This window comes from Armigeres subalbatus, chromosome 3 (genome assembly GCF_024139115.2).
Source record: "Armigeres subalbatus isolate Guangzhou_Male chromosome 3, GZ_Asu_2, whole genome shotgun sequence".
Classification (NCBI taxonomy): domain Eukaryota; kingdom Metazoa; phylum Arthropoda; class Insecta; order Diptera; family Culicidae; genus Armigeres; species Armigeres subalbatus.
The window spans coordinates 9,682,952-9,704,414 of record NC_085141.1 but is presented as its reverse complement, the minus strand read 5'-3'; the positions used below and the strand labels follow the sequence as shown (position 1 = coordinate 9,704,414).

General features: G+C 41.7%; 2 protein-coding genes across 4 annotated transcripts in view; one reads left to right on the top strand and one right to left on the bottom strand.

Annotated features, from left to right (window-relative positions):
- The window catches only part of LOC134226449 (hsp90 co-chaperone Cdc37), a 395,365-nt gene that overhangs the window by 302,772 nt on the left and 71,130 nt on the right, over window positions 1-21,463 (bottom strand). The window lies entirely within an intron of this gene.
- LOC134226445 (FH2 domain-containing protein 1) overlaps window positions 1-21,463 on the top strand; it is a 293,104-nt gene that overhangs the window by 244,795 nt on the left and 26,846 nt on the right. For 2 of the 3 annotated variants that reach the window (XM_062707216.1, XM_062707215.1), the window contains exon 5: window positions 15,848-15,881. In XM_062707216.1, the coding sequence (XP_062563200.1) occupies window positions 15,848-15,881 (34 nt within the window). Of the gene's footprint in view, window positions 1-15,304; window positions 15,507-15,847; window positions 15,882-21,463 lie in introns of those variants that run through there. The other variant, XM_062707217.1, reaches the window with a different exon arrangement.

The following is a 21,463-nucleotide window of genomic DNA, read 5'->3' as shown; positions in this document are numbered from 1 at the left end:
CCATCCATTTTGATACCCTCTGCCTCAGAATTGCTAGCCCTCGAGATTGATTAGATGTACTCCTGTCTGATATGATCCAGTCGTAATTGCTTGTTGTCACGCTTTGACCAATAATGTTCACTTCTTGCAATACCGCCAAATCGATATTCTCTCGCATTAATTCTGAATCAATCTCCTCTCTTTAACTGATTGGCAACATCCTCGAACATTCAAAGAGACTATTCTGATGTTTTGATGACTATCTCTCACATTATCTGAATTAGAAGGTTCCTAGTTGTGCACGTACAAACAATTAATTATTATTCTAGAATATTCACTATTTGCTATCCTTACCTTTTTCTTTGATTTTTGCTTTTTACAGATTATTTCAATACTGTCTATTTGTAATTCCCCAAATATACTTGTCTCGAACAATTTTATTGAATCCATTTTATTGGTGAACTGTGATGGCTTAACTGATTTAGCGCTTCCACCAATTGTGTATAGTAGCACTTCTACATTATACATTTCTGCAATGGCTGTCCACACAGCATTATCTGGTGATACCACCTCATTATTTGATGGTAGTCCTAGATATTTCTTTATATCCTCCCACAACGCTATTGGCAGTTCTTCAAATGCTTCTGAATCGGGCATAATTTTACTCAGTTGGTGACTAACCGCCCATAAATAACTGTGCCTTCCATTCATCATGCTCCTTACTTTGATTCGACACTGGGCTGCAGTAACCCAATAACATCCAAATGGTTTCTCAATAATTGTCACTTCCGGTTCTAAAATAGTTGCTTTGGGCGTCGTAATAGTCTTCTCAATATCCTTATCCACCACCGCTCTATTCGTGATGGCTTCGCTTACGGTCGATTGACAAATGTTAGTTGTAGTTTCCTTGCTTGTGTTTAAACCTTCCTTCTGCTCCTCATCTATTCATCCATCTTCTTCCATTCGATATTTGCCTCCATTTTCGAAATATCCGACTATTTGTTCGATTCCGTCACCATCCTGCCATTCTATTAACATGCTGTCGTAATGATTGCAGCCATTGTAATACAGCTCTATCGTTCGATCCTCTCTCCCCGTACCACCGGTAAATAGTATGGCGTTATATAACGGGTTGTGGATCCGGATGTTGCACTGGAACATTTTTGTAATTGCCAGTATTGTTTCTGTTCCTGCCCATGTTCCATCTTTCTCCAATTCTTGTACGTAATTCCTTATTACTTCTTCCGCCTGGTTGCTTTCGCCTCCTGCCTTCATTTCGAAGTTTGCTGGTGGCATTTCAGCCAGAATTTCATTTTGATACTCGTTGACGTGACACGCAATAAAACATGCCACCTGTTTACGTAAACCATCTGCCATGTTTTTAAACTCTCTATCAAAATGTCGCCAGCCTAAATCATCATCACATTTCAATTGATATTCACAATTTTATCCAGTCAAATAATTACCTGTTATTTGAGCAGCAAACTAATATTTAGGGTGGCTCAAAAATTATTTTGCACCGCCACGCTCAGTCGAATATGTTTCATATTCTGGGAGTCTTCCGATGGTTTGGGCTGGTTTGAATACCGTGCACAGGTCGTTTCAGGTTTGTATGAGAGTTGATATGGCGAGGTTGAATTTTACATTATTCTGATTGTGACTCCGGCATTGAGCGCTGGGGGGGGGGGGATACCATATGACTGGATGAAATATTCAAGAGCTTTAACTCCATAGACAATGCATATTGAATGGTCGTTCCAATTGTTGGGAGTCGATTCTAATCGAGGTTGCGAATCCTTAGGATGATAATGAGGCTTCTCAGAAAGCATCAGTGGAACGTGTAATTTAAAAAAATAGCCAGAATTTATCTCTGATATCTATCGCACCAGGAGCAGATACTTCATACAAAAAGTGTGACATGGGAGTGAGCGGGGTATAAAATACTATTTTTGCGTTACGTAATCAATGGATCTTTCTCAAGGTGCGGTTTTCATTCAGCTATGTGGGTTCTCTTACCGTGTTACGCGTTACGTTACGCGCGTCTTACCGCACGGCTAAGGAGGGCCCCACTTCAACAAATATATTTGTTTTGATTGTACTGACTTGACAAATATTCGTTTACCAAATTTTTATCGAACTGCGCGAAACAAATATTTGCAGAAATGAAAAAAACGTGTACTCGTACTGTCAAAACTTCAAATATTTGATGATGTTTGCAACTCTTCCTTCTTCTTCTTCAATGGCTCTACATTCCCACAGGAACTTGGTCTGCTTTTCAACTTAGTATTATATTAGCATTTCCTCAGTTATTAATTGAAAGCTTTTCTATATCCGGTATTGCATGAGTATATATCAAGTATAATGGATACACAATGCCTAGGGACTCGAGAATGTTTCCAACCCGAAAACATCCTAGATCGGAATTTTATAAATGTGCAAAAACAAAACAGTAAAATTCTAGAGTACTCTTAAGGGCATCATATGGACCGGCCGAGGGCCCGACAAACCTCTGGAACAACTCTGCAGATCCTTTATAATATCTGGCAGATGGGCCAGATGTAATGAAGGGATTATCTACTCTCATTACTTTGTTACGTTTTTTGAATAATCCTTCATTTCTTTATTTCGCTTTAGACCGAAAAAACGTATTCATTCAAATATAGCATTACATCCTCTCTTTGCTTTGTACCGGGCAGACGCTACCTTTTAAAGCTGGCATTACCCCTTCCTTCGCCTTATTCCGGATAGATTCGTTATTTTCAAGAAGGTTTTATCAACTACTTTCGCCTTATACCGGGCAGACGCATCCATATAAAGAAGGCATTACCAACTCCTTTCGCCTTATACCGGGCAGATGCATCCATTTAAAGAAGGCGTTACTCCTCCCTTCGCCTTATACCGGACAGACGCGTTCTTTTACAGAAGGCATTATCAACTCCTTTCGCCTTATACCGGGCAAATGCATCCATTTGAAGAAGGCATTCCCCCTTCCTTCGCCTTATAACGAGAAGACGCGTATTTTTTATAAAGAAGTCATTATCAACTCCTTTAGTCTTATACCGGGCAGATGCATCCATTCAAAGAAGGCATTACTCCTCCCTTCGCCTTATACCTGGCAGACGCGTTCTTTTAAAAAAAGACATTATCAACTCCTGTCGCCTTATACCGGGCAGACTAGAGATGGGTTCGAGTCGGGTTCGGGTTTGAAAAATTAGTACAATATCGGGTTCGGGTCGGTTTGTGAGATAAAAAAATCGGGTCCAGGTTTAAGAAATAAAACACTGAATATTATTTTCTTCAGTTTTGTTAATTGTGAGGCTAGTTCGTTGTTTGGGCTTACATTTTCTCGATTTAAATTTTTTTTGGGCAAATCTTTAGTGCGGAGTTAAATAATTAAATTATGTCGGGTTTGGGTCGAGTACGGGATTACAAGTGTAAAAATTCTCGGGTACGGGTCGGATTCGGGTTTGATAAAAAATTATTCCGGGTTTGGGTCGGGTCCGGGTTTGAAGGAAATTTACAAATCGGGTTTGGGTTTACAAAATGTGAAACCCGACCATCTCTAGGGCAGACGCATTCAAAGTAGGCATTATCTTTTCCTTTTACCAGGCAGATGCGTTAATTCGTAGAAGGGACTACCTTCTTTCTTTTCTTTATACCGAGCAAACGTGTCCATTTCAAGAAGGCATTGTTTACTCACTTTGCGTTATATCGACTGGATTGGAAGCATTAACTTCGTTCATTTTTTAAATCGCAATCCAAAGGAATTTAGCTCGGATTGTATGTAATTAAGCAGAAATCGGTAAATATTGCAATGATAATTATTCTAACTGAATTCCGTCAAATGGCATTCCACGAAATGTCTTTCGGCAAAAACAAAAATCCGTGAAGTGTTTTTCGGCGAAATAGTATACATCCTGTCGTAGCACCCATCTGTTTCTCGACTCAGTCATGAACCCAAACTCTGCTGCGTGGTTGGAATTCGTCCTCATCCTCCAATAGCAAATAGCTACAGGCAAAAGTGGCCCCAACTGAAGATGCCATCGATTCCATATTCAGAATAGTTTGAAAAATGGTTTGGAAATATCATAAGCAAAACAACAATGTCTGATGCAATTTTGACGACAAGATTGTATAACATTTCGCCGAAAACCAATTCGCGGAATTCATTTTCGCGGTTGAACATTTCGCGGAATAACATTTGGCGATATGTAACTTTTCGCGGTATGTGCCGTTTCGGCGGATTGTACCGTTTCGCCGAATGACTTTTGGCGGAATGTACCGTTTCGCGAAAAGTACTATTTCGCGGAATATTAATAGTAATAGCTTAATGTTCCTTTAGCACTTCTACAATTATTACCTGCGAGGTTTCTAAGCCAAGTTACCATTTTTTTCGCATTCGTATAACACGAGATTAACATGTTGAAACTTTTATGCTTAAAAAGTCGAGAAAATTTTCAGTAGATGAATTCTCGCTTAACTTTTCAAATAGACCTAAGTAACATTTTTTTCATGAATTAATATGAATACTGCAATCGATAGCTTTCATGTTGTTCTGTTGGTTGCGCTATTCAAATTAATTCATGAAAAAAAAAATGTTACTTAGGTCCTTTTGAAAAGGTAAGGGAGAATTTCTTAGACCGGCCCAGAAGATAATGCTGGGTTTATCACGCATCTTCCCGCACGGCAAAGGAAGGCCTCCCAGAATATGTAGAAGTAGTTTTCAAAATTTCAATAGCCCCTTACAAATCATGTATTATATCTGATAGACGGGCCAGATATAATGAAAGGTTTATCTATTTCTTTCTTTCGCTTTATACCGAGAAAACGTATTCATTTAAAGGAGGCATTATATCATCTCTTCGCTTTGTACCGGGCAGACGCTACAATTTGAAGAAGGCATTTTCCCTACTTTCGCTTTATACCGGGCAGACGAATCCAATCAAAGCAGCATTACACCTCCCTTCGCCCTATATCGGGCAGATGCGTTTTTTTTTAAAGAAGGCAAAATCAACTCCTTTCGCTTCATACCGGGCAGACGCGTTTTCTTTCTAAAGAAGGCATAATCAACTCCTTTCGCCTTAAGCAGAATTCAGTTAATATTTCAATGATAATTATCCTACCTGAATTCTACAAATGGCATTCCGCGAAATGACTTTCGGTGAAAAGGTGCATTGTCAAAAATTTGCTCATCGTGTACTGGCACATGTGAAATAATCAGCAAACGTAAAATTTTGTTAAAACAGACCATGACAAATATTTATCGATTAGACAAAAACAGTGTACTGAATGCTGAAGTCTTTGCGGGATGCGTTGAGCTTCTGATAGAACTTGTGTTTCTGAGAGCGGCGCAGCTGCTCCATCTAATCGCACTTTGCTTCTTCCACACGGCGTTTCTTCACCCGAAAGAGTAGTCCGTTCCGGTCTATAGCCAAACTTGGATGAATTAAGCAATGAAGATGAGAACAGATGCTGCCACAGCAAATAAACTCCCAAAAAAGAAATTTTTTTGAAGAGAAAACAATTTCGAGAAGTCTAGTGAAGAATGTTCTCTCGCTTCAGACTGCAGACTTTACACGTTATACCTCGTAGCATCCTTCTCTTTCAGAATCTGTCTGCACTCTTCGTCGAGCCAATTGGTTCGACGACTTTGTCCCACATACCTTGGGAGAGGTTATCAAGCCCTTGTACATAGTCCCTGCTGTCAAATTCTCCATACAACATATTTAAAAATGAACACTCTTGAATAAGTTATATGCAAATGAGTCAAACTGTGCCTAGATATTCGAAACAATTATTGGGCATAACGAACGTTAGGTATAGTGTATAATATTTAAATAATAATTTCATGAAGACCAAGATGTCAGATGGAAATAAAAAATAAATGTATACATGTAAAATAGGCATAAATAAAATTATAACGGCCATTATTTCAGAGAAAGACCTGTTCAGAAACGCCATTATTTTCAGAAAATTATAATTTTAAAATAATTTACTCGATCGTTTTACCATCTTTAGGAATGTTTAGAAAGGGCCGCTGAAAAAATGTTCAGTTTATTATTTCGAAAATAAAACTTGAAACCGAATTTCACCAAAAAAACAAAAGGATTTAAGAACCATATATTAGTTATGCGGAGCATTTTTTTTTCTAAATCATTTTTGAAGGTAATCTTGCAATGACCACATGCTCATTTTGTTAAGTTTGTTAAGTTTGTTAAGTTCGTTAGTTTTTCAACATATTGGCTTACAATCCCCGAAAAACTTTGTAGAAGTAGAAGAACTTCTCATTCCCACAGATCCCAAGATATCGAACCAAACTGATCTCTCATATACAGTAGCGCCGCTTTGCGGATGGATTCTCAACATATTGGTTTCTAATCCCCGAACAATATTTTCAATCCCCAGGTTGACGACGGCAACTTTCTAAATACCACAGATCCCGAGATATCGAATCAAACTGATCTCTCATATACAGTATTGCCGTCTTGCAGATAAATTCTAAATTAAACATTTTCTCAAAATATATTTTTGGCCAAATTACTCGTTCAATAATGACTTTTCCAACCAAAAAACCTGTTCCGCCAAACGGCTGCATGACTTTTCCAACCAAGAAACCTGTTCCGCCAAACGGCCATCTCGGATAAACGGCATTTTCGTCCAAATGATCTGTTAGAAAAAACGACTTTTTCTATGAAAAATCACCAGTACAGCCGTATGTCCCTTCCAGCCGTAGGTATGTATGTATTTCAGCGAAATTACATTTTCGGCCAAACCATTTTTGAACTAATAACCGATCAATTCGGTCAAGTGGAATTCGACTAAATGATTTCGTCCTAACGTGTTATTCGACAAAGTTGCATTCGAACAAATGACTTTCCGCCGAATGACTTTCGGCCAAACGATGCGAATGACCGTTTGGCCGAAAGTTATTCGCTGAATATGTCATTTGGCGGAACAAACCATTAGGCTGAAACCCATTCGGCCGAAATGAACAACTTAATGATTAGGGCTGAATAGGGCGTTTGGCCAAGAATATCATTTGTCCAAAATTTACGTACGACCTAAAATGTCGTCCGAAATGGTGGATATGGCAGATTACTCGTTCAGCGAATAACATGTTCAGTCACATCATCCTCTCAGCCGAATGACATTTTTTGACAAATGGCCCTTACTTCCAAACGACCATTTCGGTCAAACGGCATTTTCGGCCACATAACATATTCGGCCAAACGTCCTGTTCGACCAAATGGCCTTTTCGGCCAAATTACCAGTTCCGCCGTATTTTCTTTTCAATCGTATGTCGCTTTCAGCCAAATAACATATGCGGCAAATGGACCATTTCGGTCAAACGGCATTTTCAGCCACATGGCATATGTGGCCAAACGTCCTATTGGACCAAACTGCTTTTTCGGCCAAATTACCTTTTCAGCCGTATGTCGCTTGCGACCAAATTACATTTTTAGCTGAACCGTTAACCATTAATAACAGTTCAATAAAAGTTAATTGCAGATGTTCCGGCTATAATACCACCTGACTTGGATATTAAATTACAATGGTCTGAAAACTCAGATGTGAATATAAAAATAATAAAATATTGTGGAAGATTTTGATTTGAAAAATGTATTGAAGGTAACCATTTCCACTTCGATGGGACTCGAACCCACGATTCTTAGTACGCTAGACTGGTGCTACTATGACTAAGCTACGATGGGTCTCCCAAGTAACAATTTCATCGCTTGTTGGATTTATTCAATTCTTATAGCATATTTATGAGAGTCATCACCATGACCGGTTGTTTAGTTTTATTGGCGCTCTTATAGCTACCAATAAACCTCTCATAAATCTACCGAAAAAGCTTAACACGTAAAATGCAGATTAATCTTAAAGCTCGATCAAAGCCGCAAATTTTGGGCCTAATATGGTCGAATGAATAACCCCAATAAGAATATTTGCATTGCAAATAGTTTATTACGGTGTTCGACGAGAGCAACGTTTTTCTTCTTTTTCTAGAAAATCATTTTCTAGTCAGTGAAATTCATCACTGAATTTCGCTTTCAGACAATATTTACACCACGTAAGAACTTTTTGGCAATTGGTTGGAATTACAAATATATTGGTGAGAAAAATTATTAGATTAGGTGGATTTGAAAATCGATGTTATAATTATGTGCAATAATGATGCTGGGTCATTAGGCCGAAGCCCATTAAGCCGAACGGTCATTAGGCCGAATGGCCATTAGGCCGAATAAGAACTGGAGAGTGATAAATGAGTAGTGCGAAGTGAGGAAGAGGTAAAACGAAAGCAGAAAGAAGGAAATAGGAGGACGAAGTAAGAAGGAAGACGGAAGAAGGGAGACGGAAAAAGGAAGAAGGAAAAAGAAGAAAGAATGAAGAAGGGAGAAAGAAGGAAGGAAACGGAAGAAAGAAGAAGGTAGAAGGAAGAGGGAAGAGGGAAGAAGAAAGAAGGAAGAAGGAAACTGAAAGAAGGAAGAAAGAAGATGGAAGAAGGAAAAAGGAACAAGGAAGAAGGAAGAAAGAAGGAAGTAGGAAAAAGGAAAAAAGAAGAAGGAAGAAGGAAGAACGAAGAAGGAAAAAGGAATAAGGAAAAAGGAAGAAGGAAGAAGGACGAAGGGCGAAAGAAGAAGGAAGAACGAAGACTGATGAAGAAAGAAGGAAGAAGACAGAAGGAAGAAGGAAGAAAGAAGAAGGAAGAAGAAAAGATGGAAGATGGAAGAAGGGAGTTAGAAGAAGAAATCAAGAAGAAGAAAGTAGGAAGACGGAACTCGGAAGAAGGAAAAGGAAAAAGTAAGAAGGAAAAAGGTAGAAGGAAGAAGGAAAAAGGAAAAAGGGAAGAAGAAGGAAAAAGGAAAAAGGGAAGAAGAAGAAAAAAGGAAAAAGGGAAGAAGAAGGAAAAAGGAAGAAGGAAGAAAGAAGAAGGAAGAAGGAAGAAGGAAGGAGGAAGAAGAAAGAGGGAAGAAGGAAGAATAATGAAGAAAGAAGGAAGAAGAAAGAAAGGAGAGGGAAGAAGGAAGAAGGAAGAAGTAAGAAGGAAGAACGAAGAAGGAGAAAGGAAGAAGGAAGAATGAAGAATGGAGAAAAAAGAAGGTAGATGGAAGATGGAAGATAGAAGAAGGAAGAAGACAGATAGAAGAAGAAATATGCAAGAAGGGAGAAGACAGAAGGGGTAAGGTGAAGAAAGAACTTCTAATTTTTTTCTTTTTGCTTCTTTTGCTAATTCAGCCTAATGACCATTCGGCCTAATGACCTTCGGCCTAACGTCCTTCGGCCTAATGGCCTGACACCTGCAATAATGTATTGCCCAGAACTACAGAGGGGAATTGTGGGTAAAAACGACACTGCGGGTAAAACCGACACATTTTCAAATCTCTGATTTCAAGTGATTATCGGACAGAATTTCGACACACTTTGAATAAACGTTTGATTTCTTGTATTTCTAGTCATTTGTAACTGACAGAGACGTGTAAGAGTCATAATAAACAGGCAATAAGTATTGATCACCATTGAGGAGATGAGTTATGTAAAATTTTGGCATCGGTGTATAAGATTTTTCGACAAGAATTTGTTGATTTTCAGTATTTAATCCATTTCTAATCCATAATTGAACATCATTTTGTGTATGTTGTGGAAAAATAGTTAACTTTTCTAATTATAAACATCCACATGTATCTCATCATTATTATGTTATCAGTTGGGGTAAATTAGACACCTGCCATCGAATCACGAAATTCCTCTGTTTTATTAGACCCACCATTCGCATAATTTAATTCAATTATTGTAAAACGAGGCGCCGGGGATTATAACTTAATCATAGACTGATTACATACCATATCATCATTGGGCGTGACAATAGGTCTAGGGGGTAATATTGAGTCATCAAGGAAAACCTGCAGGCCGGGTAGCAATATCGCTCAAATAAGAAACGTATTTTTAGGATTATTTTGCTCTTAGGTATATACAATCCGTTCTCTAGTGTTGTTCTTTCGTGATCCATTTTCACCCCTGTAAACATGTTGCTTGTCAACTACGGAACTAGTCATTTTCATTTCTCGTCATAACTGCACCACACGCATTTATTTTAAATCGCCGTTATAAACAACTTTTCAAAATAAGTGAAATTTAAATGTAGGTCAATATTTACAGTAGTTAGTAAATTTGTTACTAACATTCTTATACTCTATATATTTTTCACCCGACCCACTAAAGAAACTAAATAAAATATATGTGGTGATGATTTTAAATATATAAAATTTTGTTCAACCATCGTTCATGAGTGACCCCTAAACATGAATTTCATACACAAATATCAAAATGAATGTTGTTAAACATTTTCAATTAAGTTGTAACATCATCATTTAGAATTGTTCTGATTTAGAATTCTTCCATAACGACTTGATGTGTCGATTTTACCCTCATGTGGTGTCGAACAAGATTTTTTTTATGTACAGGTTATCCGACTTGTCAATATCCACAACTCAGCCATCTTGGATTTTTGTATGGAATTTATGCTCGTTTGTTTACGTTTTGCACTGAAAATGTATGCCCCCCCCCCCGCGCTGGTTATTCCCATCTACTGACGAAGTCGGATAACCTGTACATAAAAAAATCTTGGTGTCGAATTTACCCGCACCCCAGCTGAAAGATGGACTGTTCGCGTTTTCATCATAAAGCAATTTCTATCAAGAAATATTGTCCTGATACCTCATGGACTGATGCATGAAGAGCCAAAGTATGCTTGTATGAATTTTCTAGACCGGAAAATTGCTTCATAGATTGGGGAACTGTAAAGTTGCTTATAGTGTCGGTTTTACCCACTTTTCCCCTAATTTTGTCAGCGCATAGTGCTCAATCTAATTTGTTCACTTTCACAATAAAACTTAGCACGCAGGCTCATTTCAATTAATTTTGATTTGACTATGCGTCCAATTTGGGAATCTCGGGCTCATTCAATAGCCGCTAAGTTGCGAAAAGGCCGACGGAGGTCCTTCGTAGCTTAGTTGGTTAAAAGCACCAGTCTAGCGTACTGAGGGTCGTGGGTTTGAGTCCCATCGAAGGAAATGTGGTTACCTCCAATACATTTTTCAAATCAAAATTTGAACCTAATAACCGTTTGGGCCAAATGGTCGTTCAATTCGGCCAAATGGAATTTTGGTTAGATGACCTTCGGCTTACTTAATGTGTTATTCGTCCAAGTGGCATTCGGTAAATATTCAGCAACGGACGCAAACACGACGTATAACACGTGTCAATACCGAAGCTCCATCACTGCTAGAGATTCAAACAGCCATCCAAAGCATGAAATCGAATAAAGCCCCAGGGGTCGACCGCATATCAGCCGAGATGCTCAAAGCTGACCCCATGACATCCGCTCAACTACTGCATCGTTTATTTCGTAATATCTGGGACACCGCAACTTTCCCGGTCGACTGGATGCAAGGTATCTTAGTGAAGGTGCCCAAAAAGGGTGACCTGACTGTATGCGATAACTGGCGAGGCATTATGTTGCTGTGTACCGTTCTCAAAGTTCTGTGCAAAACTATCCTAGCCCGGATTCAGGAGAAGATCGATGCGACTCTCCGGCGGCAGCAAGCCGGATTCCGTGCCGGAAGATCCTGTGTGGACCATATTGTCACGCTCCGCATCATTTTGGAGCAGGTCAACGAATTCCAAGAGTCCCTTTACTTGGTATTCATTGACTACGAAAAAGCTTTCGACCGTCTCAATCACGAGAATATGTGGGGCGCCCTGAGACGCAAGGGGGTTCCTGAGAAAATCATCGGCCTCATCGAAGCACAGTACGAGGCCTTTTCGTGTAGAGTGCTGCACAATGGGGTCCTGTCCGACCCTATCCGGGTCGTAGCTGGTGTGAGGCAAGGATGTATTCTATCACCGTTACTGTTCCTCATCGTAATCGATGAGATTCTGGTAGATGCGATTGACCGTGAACCAAACCGCGGGCTGTTATGGCAGCCTATAACCATGGAGCACCTAAACGACTTCGAATTGGCGGATGACGTTGCACTACTCGCGCAACGGCGCTCTGATATGCAGAGTAAGCTCAACGACCTTGCCGATCGCTCCTCCTCGGCAGGTTTAGTCATCAACGTCAACAAAACCAAATCGTTGGATGTAAACACGGTGACTCCTTCCAGTTTCACAGTAGCCGGGCAACCAGTGGAGAATGTTGAAAGCTTCCAATATCTTGGTAGCCAAATGGCGTCAGACGGCGGTACCAAGATCGACATAGGCGCACGGATCAAGAAAGCAAGGGCTGCCTTTGTGAGTTTAAGAAATATCTGGAAAAACAGGCAGATAAGTGAACGCACCAAAATACGAATTTTCAACTCTAACGTGAAATCTGTGCTGTTATACGCTAGCGAAACATGGTGTGTATCAGTGGAGAACACTCAACGGCTGCAGGTGTTCATTAACAGATGCCTGCGGTATATAATTCGGGCCTGGTGGCCTCACAACTGGATCTCAAACAACGAGCTCCATCGTCGTTGTCACCAGAGGCCGATAACAACAGAAATTCGGGATCGGAAGTGGGGCTGGGTCGGCCACACTCTACGTAGGGGCGGAAACGAAATCTGTAAGCAAGCATTAGACTGGAACCCAGCGGGACATCGCAGCAGAGGCAGACCCAGAGGCTCATGGCGGAGAAGCCTCAATAAAGAAATAAAAGAAGTCGACCGAAATCTAACCTGGCAACAGGTTAAAGCGATAGCCGGGCATCGCTCAGGATGGAGATCTTTCAAGTCGGCCCTTTGCACCACCGGAGGTGTACAGGATCCATAAGCAAAAAAAGTAAGGACGCAACAAAAAATCGCCACACCGAATCACGCCGCCGCCTAAAATGGCTCTCGGTGTGACGCCGAAAACGCCGCCGTCGCCGCCAACCAAAACATGACAAAGTCCGCTGCCAAAACGATTTTCACACCGCTAGCACTGGAAAAAAGTATTGTCGCATCTGCAGGATTTGGGAAACATATAGACGCATCTTCCTCCTACAGCACGTGGCAGCCCCAGTAACATTTTGGTTTTATGCTGGTTTTATAACACTCTTGTAGCATGAATTATGGTCTTCAATAGCGTTATAGAACTTAGAATGTTACTTGGGAGAGTGACTCTCTCACTAGACGTTTTGGATGGCGCATGCGAAGCTTGGTGAACGCCACTCGTGCTGATCCTCGTACTGATCAACGCCTTCAAATCAGTCTTGATTCACTTCGCCACCCACTATAGGTCAACAAGGGCACAGCAAACATGTTCATCATCTTCACCTTGTTGTCAACCGACAATAAGCTCTTCAAATTACAAAGTGCAAGAATCTTTCCTGCAGTTCATTCTTGATCATAGTGTGGAGAATTTCCTTCAGTTACAGGAAACCAAAGAACTGGTACGTTTCGCCTTCCACCATGTTTCGAAACTTCTCCTATTTACTAATGCAGAAACTGTTAACATTCACCACTTGATCCCAACGTAGATGAATGGATCAGCAATTATCGACCTTAAACTTTATTCGGATGTTGTTGCTGAACATCGTTACAAGCTATTTTGGAACACTTTTTTTCATCGGTAGTATAGGGAGATGCTCCACATGCACATAGTGTGCTGCATATGCCTGATGACCTTACCGTCTGTCTTGTACAGCTGCAATACCTTAAAGAGGTACAAATGCGGTTTTGCTCAACACACACTTCGAAATCTAAGTTGGGCCCGTGCACTACAGTCAGGTTCCAAATATTCCTATTAGACCGAAGGAAAAGCAATCGTCACGCCATCGACTAATATTGATTTTAAACTATCTATGCAATAGCTACAAAGGATCTTACTGATCAGAACATTTCAAATATTTTGGAGCATTATGTAGATGTTCAAGAACAGTATCGAATGTAATTAGTCCAAAATGGCACACGCTGTCACCTCAGTAGCATGATAAATTGTCATGATTTCGATCCAACGCACCTACTGCCTTGGGACGAAATCTGCCAACCTTATTACAATCGACGACGGTGGTGGCATGCAGGCAAAAGTGACGTTGTCTTTGGGTGGCTGTGACTGGTTGCGGCCCTCTATCGAAATGAAAAATTGCCTACAAGACATTAATCCGTGCTTCTGTGCTGCACTACAGGGGAGCTAAGTGAAACGACGCTAGCTGGCGGCAGAGGTCCCGCTCCACCAGTCAAACAGCCATGGTTACAATTTGGCCCACATTAGCGTGAACCGGTAGTGTGTAGTAGCGCCAGACCAGACATCGGTAGTTGCATGATCTTTAGGAACATGGTGCAATGTCGTCGGTGTACAACAGGTTGAGGAATGCTGTCCCATATTTGTTGGAAAGCAGACAGGAGTTTTAGCATTCAAGGGGCCCTCCTTAGCCTAGCGGTAAGATACGCGGCCACAAAGCAAGACCATGCTGATGGTGGCTGAGTTCGATTCCCGGTGCCGGTCTAGGCAATTGTCGGATTTGAAATTGTTTTGATTTCCCCGGGCATAAAAGTATCATCGTGTTAGCCTAACGATATACGAATGCAAAAATGGTAACTTAGAAACCTCGCGGTTAACAATTGTGTAAATGCTGAATGTATACTCAGCGAGGCCACAATGTCCCAGTGGGGAATGTAATGTCAATAAGAAGAAGAAGCATTCAAAGCGCAAATAATACTGATGAGTCCGTGAAATTGACGATTAGGATTTCACGAGATTTGGAACAGATTGATGATTCTGCTCATTAATAGCATAGCATTATCGATACGAAAATTCATAGCTTCAGCGGATATTTATTCCGAATCCGATTTTTTATTGTTGAGTTTTAGTAGCTAGATCTCAATTTAAAATTTAAAATAATCTGATCAAAGCTGTAGAACGAAAAGGGACTAGAACCTTAAAGCTTCTTCTAGCATAAAATCCATCGAAATTGCGAAAACCGAAGTCCAGATGAATCACTTCCTGTCAAATGATTCAGATTTCAAAACAGACATAACATATAGTAAAGACCCCAACTGCCAGGCAAGCCATGATAGTTCATCATCGATGTTTACCTGTCGCAAATTAACGTATGTGAAATCTACCTACGAAAATTGGAACATTCTCTCGCACAATTCTGACTCTAAAGAAACACGTTCAAACGGTCTGGACAGTTGGCCGAGGCCGGTGGGAAGCGGACAGCCTCTACCTCATATCAGGTAAATCATTTTTATCACACCTCTTCTCTTATCTTCTACTGATCGTTGACAAACCGAGCTGAATCGGTGAGTCCCGACGTCTGGGCTTCATCGATAGTTCCCAAACATACTCGGAAAGAGTCGGCTGTGCGCGAGCGCGTTTGCAAAATTCACTCGGAATCAACAATCAATGTTTAGAGCTTAATCGCGATATATGATATATGACGCAAACTGGGGTCAAATGACCGAACATAATGACAGTGAAGATGCAACAGATAACCGAAACCGTTGTGGATATAGGCTTCGATAAATTTGAAAATTTCCAGATCACACCCCACAGTGGTGAGTGCATTCGTGTTTGACTCGAAATGATGGCGAATTTATTGCAAACAGGTGTTGAGCTGGGATTATCTTCTTTCGAGGACGAGTTTTGTTTATGTGCATACGTGACCATTGCGGGGTAGCAACTTGAAGAATAAATAAAATCAAGTGCATTTAAGTGTTCTACTTGTACAATGATAGCTTAAGCAGTAATGCAGCCATAGTGATCGCAGTTCAATTAAGAATTACAATATCCAACCTGACCTGACCATACTAGACCGAGTTAACCCACGTGTGGAAGAAACATATGAGCCAAAAAGTATCTGTAGTTGATGTGTGTTTCTCTTTGTCTCTTTTTACAGGATTAAATTTATTAGCAGTATTGAAAAATCTCAGGTAAGTACGTTAATTTTTGTTTTATTTAGGTGTGGATGGTAAATTTTCTATCACTCAATAGAAAACATATAGTAATTGTACCGGTTTTGGCCACTCTAGTGCATAATTTGGCCAACCCTAAAAAATACAAATTTTCCAAAAAAAAAAATCGATCGGTTTCAACAGTGAAGAAACATGAGGGATATACATATCTCCTGTTAGATCTAATAAAACCCTCGAAAATTGCTTTATTTTTGTAGTTGTGCGAGAAACTGGCCAAATTAGGAACATGGCCAAAGCTGGTACAGTTCCCCTATGTTGAAGACGTGTTTGATTGAAATAGAATAAAATCTTTAACACTTGAGGCGTAGATAAAATGTCCCGTAATTATTTTGAGAAAAAATAACTAGAACGAGTGTAGTATTTACATTAGACTTTGAACCCAATATATCATAAGCGTCAAAATACAATTTTCCTTTTCAAAGTCATAGATAACTGAAAGGAAACTGATACTTTTCGCATGTTCCATGTCAAAATTTATCACATTTTCTCCTACCGATAAGATACAACCTAACTTCGTTAGCAGAAACAGGTGACGCAAATTTACACTGACCGATGATGACTTTGATATTGCGATTGTGGGGAGGAACCCTCTGCGTTCAATTGATTAGAACGGACCGTAAACAAAAACCGGCACGTAAACTGCCTTTGATGTTAATTAAAGCTGCGCGCATTTCTCAGTAACCGCGTTCGCAATTCAATTGTTCTCCTAGCTGGTCAACTCGTAAAATTGATAATTGGTCCGAAGCTAATCCTTAATGTCGCGTCACGCCGGCATAAGAATCCCATCACCACTGATTTTAAATGTACCCCACTGATAAGGATTTATTTCTGGCTGCCGAAAAAAGAAACGGTGAGAGATGGAAAGTACTGCATCCACCGTATTGTTACAACTAAACTGATGTGATGGTGCTACGATATCAGATTATATGAAGAGCACATGCGTCAGCAACACGTGCTGTAGTGTGATACTTGAATCGGAGCTTTTCCGATGGCAATCTAATGGGATATATTAGTCTTATTCTCTTTCTCTCGCAAAGCTTATAGAGAACAGAAATAAAAGCTTCAAACTTCAGAGCTTTGAAAATGTTTTGTTGTATCATAAAATTGATGTAGGGGGAAAGACGGCTTTGGCAGATTTTGTTCTATTATTGGCAGGGGAGTTTTTTGTCGACCAAATTTTATAAAATTTGGCCACAATATTCTTTGATATGCAAAGAATGTTTAGGCCAAATTTGAGCCTAGTCAGTCGTAAAAAACCCCTGCCAATAATAGAACAAAACCTGCCAAAGCCGTCATTCCCTTTATTCTTCCACTGTAAATGTTTTGTAATTATTTCCCCCCTAAATGAAATCATAGCTATTTTCATATTTTTAAAACGAGTACTGCGACATACCGTAACGTATAAGACTGAAGTTGATTATTTTATAATTTTAAACTTGTTTTAAACATGTTTTTGTCGAATTTTTGTGATTTTCCAATTTGGGGCAACTTTGATCAATAATTTATCTATAGGTAAAGAGAAAGCGTATGCAAACGCCTTAACATTAGCAGTTATAATTGGAATCTCTTAGGCTGAAGCGGTATATAGGTTGAAGACCCTATATAGGACTCAACGTGCAAATTCAAATGAATAGCTTCAATTGACGATTCACAAATGGACGTAATTTATGATAACCGAGAGTGTTGCAACGACGATCACATTGCAAATTCAAAATGTATTGATCTACTGATCTACCTAATGTACTCAACAGAAATAATGATTATGTTTTATCTGGAAGCACTTATGTATTACATACACACGGACAAACAGACATTTGCTCAATACGTCAACCTGAGTCGATTGGTATTTCACATCATGAGTCTATGAGCTGGCTATAAAAAGTTCGTTTTTGGAGTGAAATGATAGCTTTTCGGTACAACGTTGTTGGGCAAAAAAATTAAGTTTCAAACTTCTATAGATATTTTTTTAAGAAAACTGATGAGTTCTTCGATTATCAATTTATTAATTTATTTTATTTTCCACCCCGCAAAAGAATAATTTAATATGCACAATCTTGCTGCCCTGAGAGAGACGACTAGGTGGTGCCCACCACGGAATACATATGACGAGGCGTCATATGAGGTTTCGATCCATCAGTCAAATCCCGCGTATATATTTCTATTGTGTATTTGCGAGTTTTGTCTACCGCATTTAGTTTGCTGTATTCATAGCTGACCTTTTGTGAAGGAGTCTTATCCTATTTGGACACCTCGAATCAATTAGTGCCAATTGACATCAACGATTCGATGTCTGCCTCGAGCAAATCACTAATTAACATTTTATTGCCTACTTTAAGGCTATATACTTGAAATTAGACACAGAATCATCAAACAAAACAGATTCAATGTTACACTAATGTTACAGACTCAATCGAACATTAACAACAGTTTAACAAACAAATTTAAAAAAAAAAACGTTACTTACAATGGGACAGAATTTCCCGTCGAGTGCGAGCAGCTAAGGGGTCGTTCAAAAATAATGTCAGAAGTTTGAGGGGGGAGGGGGTCTAAGATTTTGTGACAGTACATGTACTAGGTATACAAAAAAGCGTGACAGAGGGGGTGGGGTCTTTTTTTCTTCTTAAGTAATGGAGGGGGAATCTGCTCAACAGACATCCTGGGTTGTCCAGGAAGTGCGGGGTTAGGGGCCACCTCCAACCGCAAACGAGGGAGGCAGGACTGCATCCCCGACCCGCTAAACCGTTTCCATTGCCGCCAAACCCATCGACCCTTCGGTACAACCAGAAAGTAATGCTTCAAAGGGGGGTCAGTGCATAACGCACCCTCGAGGTTAGCTGCGTGTCCTTGCAGCATCGAACATCGTGACTCGCTTTTTTAGAAGAACACCATGGTATCGTGCCAGCGCATTGCCGGCTTTCCAGGTGGCCTTACCACGCCCTATGTCCTCGGAAGGTGGGCAGGGTCGACTTCGCGCCTGCTTCCCTCTGCACGACTGGTATCAAGAATGATGATGCCGCGTGCACCCCAAATTGACCTCTCTGCGATAGGGCCTATTCACCAGCACACAGAGGGACTTGCCGACGCGGTGACTACGCTACGCCTGCCCCAGCCTTGACGAGGACCCCTTTCCGTCCTCGGGCTCGGAACCCGCCCTGTTGACCGACGCCGCGAAAGCGACGATACCATGTTGTTCTTCACGCGGCCACTTGTTCAATAAAAGGATCGAGTTCGACCACAGGGCACCGGTATGACCCATGAAGCCGACTCCGAACCCTTGGACCACCTCTTATTTGCGCCTGAACTAGCCATTCCTCGAGTCCACGCGCCACCTTTTGTGTAGCTCCGAGACGATTTGGACGATAGCCGATGAAACGGCGTTCCAGCCAACTTCATCTTTACACATCCTCCGGACTAGGTTGTCCGGGGTAGTGTCCAGACCACATGTGGCAAGCATGTAGTCACGCATTGTGCGAAAACGCGGGCACACGAACAACACGTGTTCCGCCGTTTCCTCTAAACCTGCGCACACCGGACACTCGGGCGAGGCCGAGTGTCCGAACCGGTGTAGGTACTGTCTGAAGCAACCATGGCCTGTAAGGACCTGGGTCAGGTGGAAAGTGATTGCCCCATGGTGCCTCTTGACCCACGTACCTATCTCCGGTATCAACCTATGTGTCCATCTACCCTTAGTGGAACTGTCCCACGCACGCTGCCATTTGACCATTGAGGCCAACCTGACAGTCCTACGGATGCCTCTCGTGCCGCGCATTTCGAAGCACTCTATGTCTTCACCGATAACGATGTCAATAGGCATCATACCGGTGATGACGCAAAATGCATCGTGCGACACGGTACGGTACGCGCTCGCAACTCTTAGGCACATGAGCCTATAAGTACTTTCTAACTTCGTTCTGTAGCAGTTAATACGCAGGGCCGTGCCCCAAGCTGGCCCCCCATACCTCAGTATATACAGAGCAACGCTAGCCAGAAGCTTGCGCTTGCTGGCATAAACCGCAGAGCTATTGGACATCATCCGGGACAATGCCACTATAGCTGTGGAGGCACGCTTGCAGGCGTAATTGACGTGGCTACCAAAGGTGAGCTTATCGTCGATCATTACCCCCAAGAGTTTGATGGAGCGTTCAGAGTTGACCGTGCAGTTGCCTGCCCTTATCACCGCTTGTTGCTCCGACTTTCGGTTGTTAACAACAACCACCTCAGTCTTGTGGTGAGCCACTTCTAACTTCCTGGAACTCATCCACTCCTCCACAATTGCGATCGAGTGGGCTGCATTCAACTCCACCTCTGCGATCGATTCGCCGTAGACCTCCAGCGTAATATCGACAGCGAAGCCGACGATTACCACGCCCACCGGGAACTTCAACCTAAAGACACCGTCGTACATGACATTCCATAACACCGGACCCAGTATGGAACCTTGCGGAACCCCTGAGGTTATGTCAACGCACTTCCGACCCGCCTCCGTGTCGTATACCAGTACTCGATTCTGGAAGTAGCTTCCGAGAATCTTGTACAGGTACTCGGGAATTCCAAGACGCAGGAGCGCATCTGCAATAGTTGCCCAACTGGCACTATTGAAAGCATTCCTCACGTCGAGAGTCACTACTGCACAATAGCGAACTCCCCTCCTCTTACGCTGGATAGCTATCTCCGCGGATTTGGTAACCGACAAGACGATTTGGTAACCGGTCGACTTACCCTTTCGGAAGCCAAACTGGTCACTCTATAGACCATCCGCACCCTCCGTGCGTATTAACAACCTGTTGAGGATGATCTTCTCGAGCACCTTCCCCGCCGTATCAAGCAGGCATATTGGTCTATATGCCGACGGATCCCCCGGTGGTTTTCCCGCCTTTGGCAATAGGACCAAGCTCTGCCTTTTCCATGCTTCAGGGAAGACTTTATCGTCCAGGCATCTCTGCATGACAGATCTGAACATCTCGGGAGCCTCAGCAATGGCCGCTTTGATGGCCAGGTTCGGAATACCATCCGGTCCTGGCGCCTTACCTACACTAAGGGACTGTGCAATCCTCGCAAGTTCCGCCACAGTTACTCTTCCCTCGACGGCCACCCTGGCCCCTGGCAGCTCCACAAAGGGAGGCCAGGGACTTGGGTCGTGACGTGGGAAGAGCCCCGCGATGATCCTCTCCAGCATCTCTGGAGACCGCTCTGTAGGGGCCATCCCCCCACGTGTCTTGGCCATTACGACCCTATAGGCGTCACCCCATGGATTCGCGTTGGCACTTTGACATAGGCCCTCGAAGCAGGCTTTTTTGCTTGATCTAATCTCAGTCTTCAGAGCGGCTCTAGCAGCCACGAACGCCCCCCGGTTCAACACGCTCCTCTTCTGTGCGTGCTCGCTGCATCCGGGATCTAGAAATCCCAAAAAGTAGTGGACGTCATATTTGAATCGCCCCTAAGGATAAGTGCTTATAGATGAGTTAAACGTTTGGCCATAACTTTCGTATTTTGACCACACGACTTTCGCGCACACACATACAGACATCTTCTCAATTCGT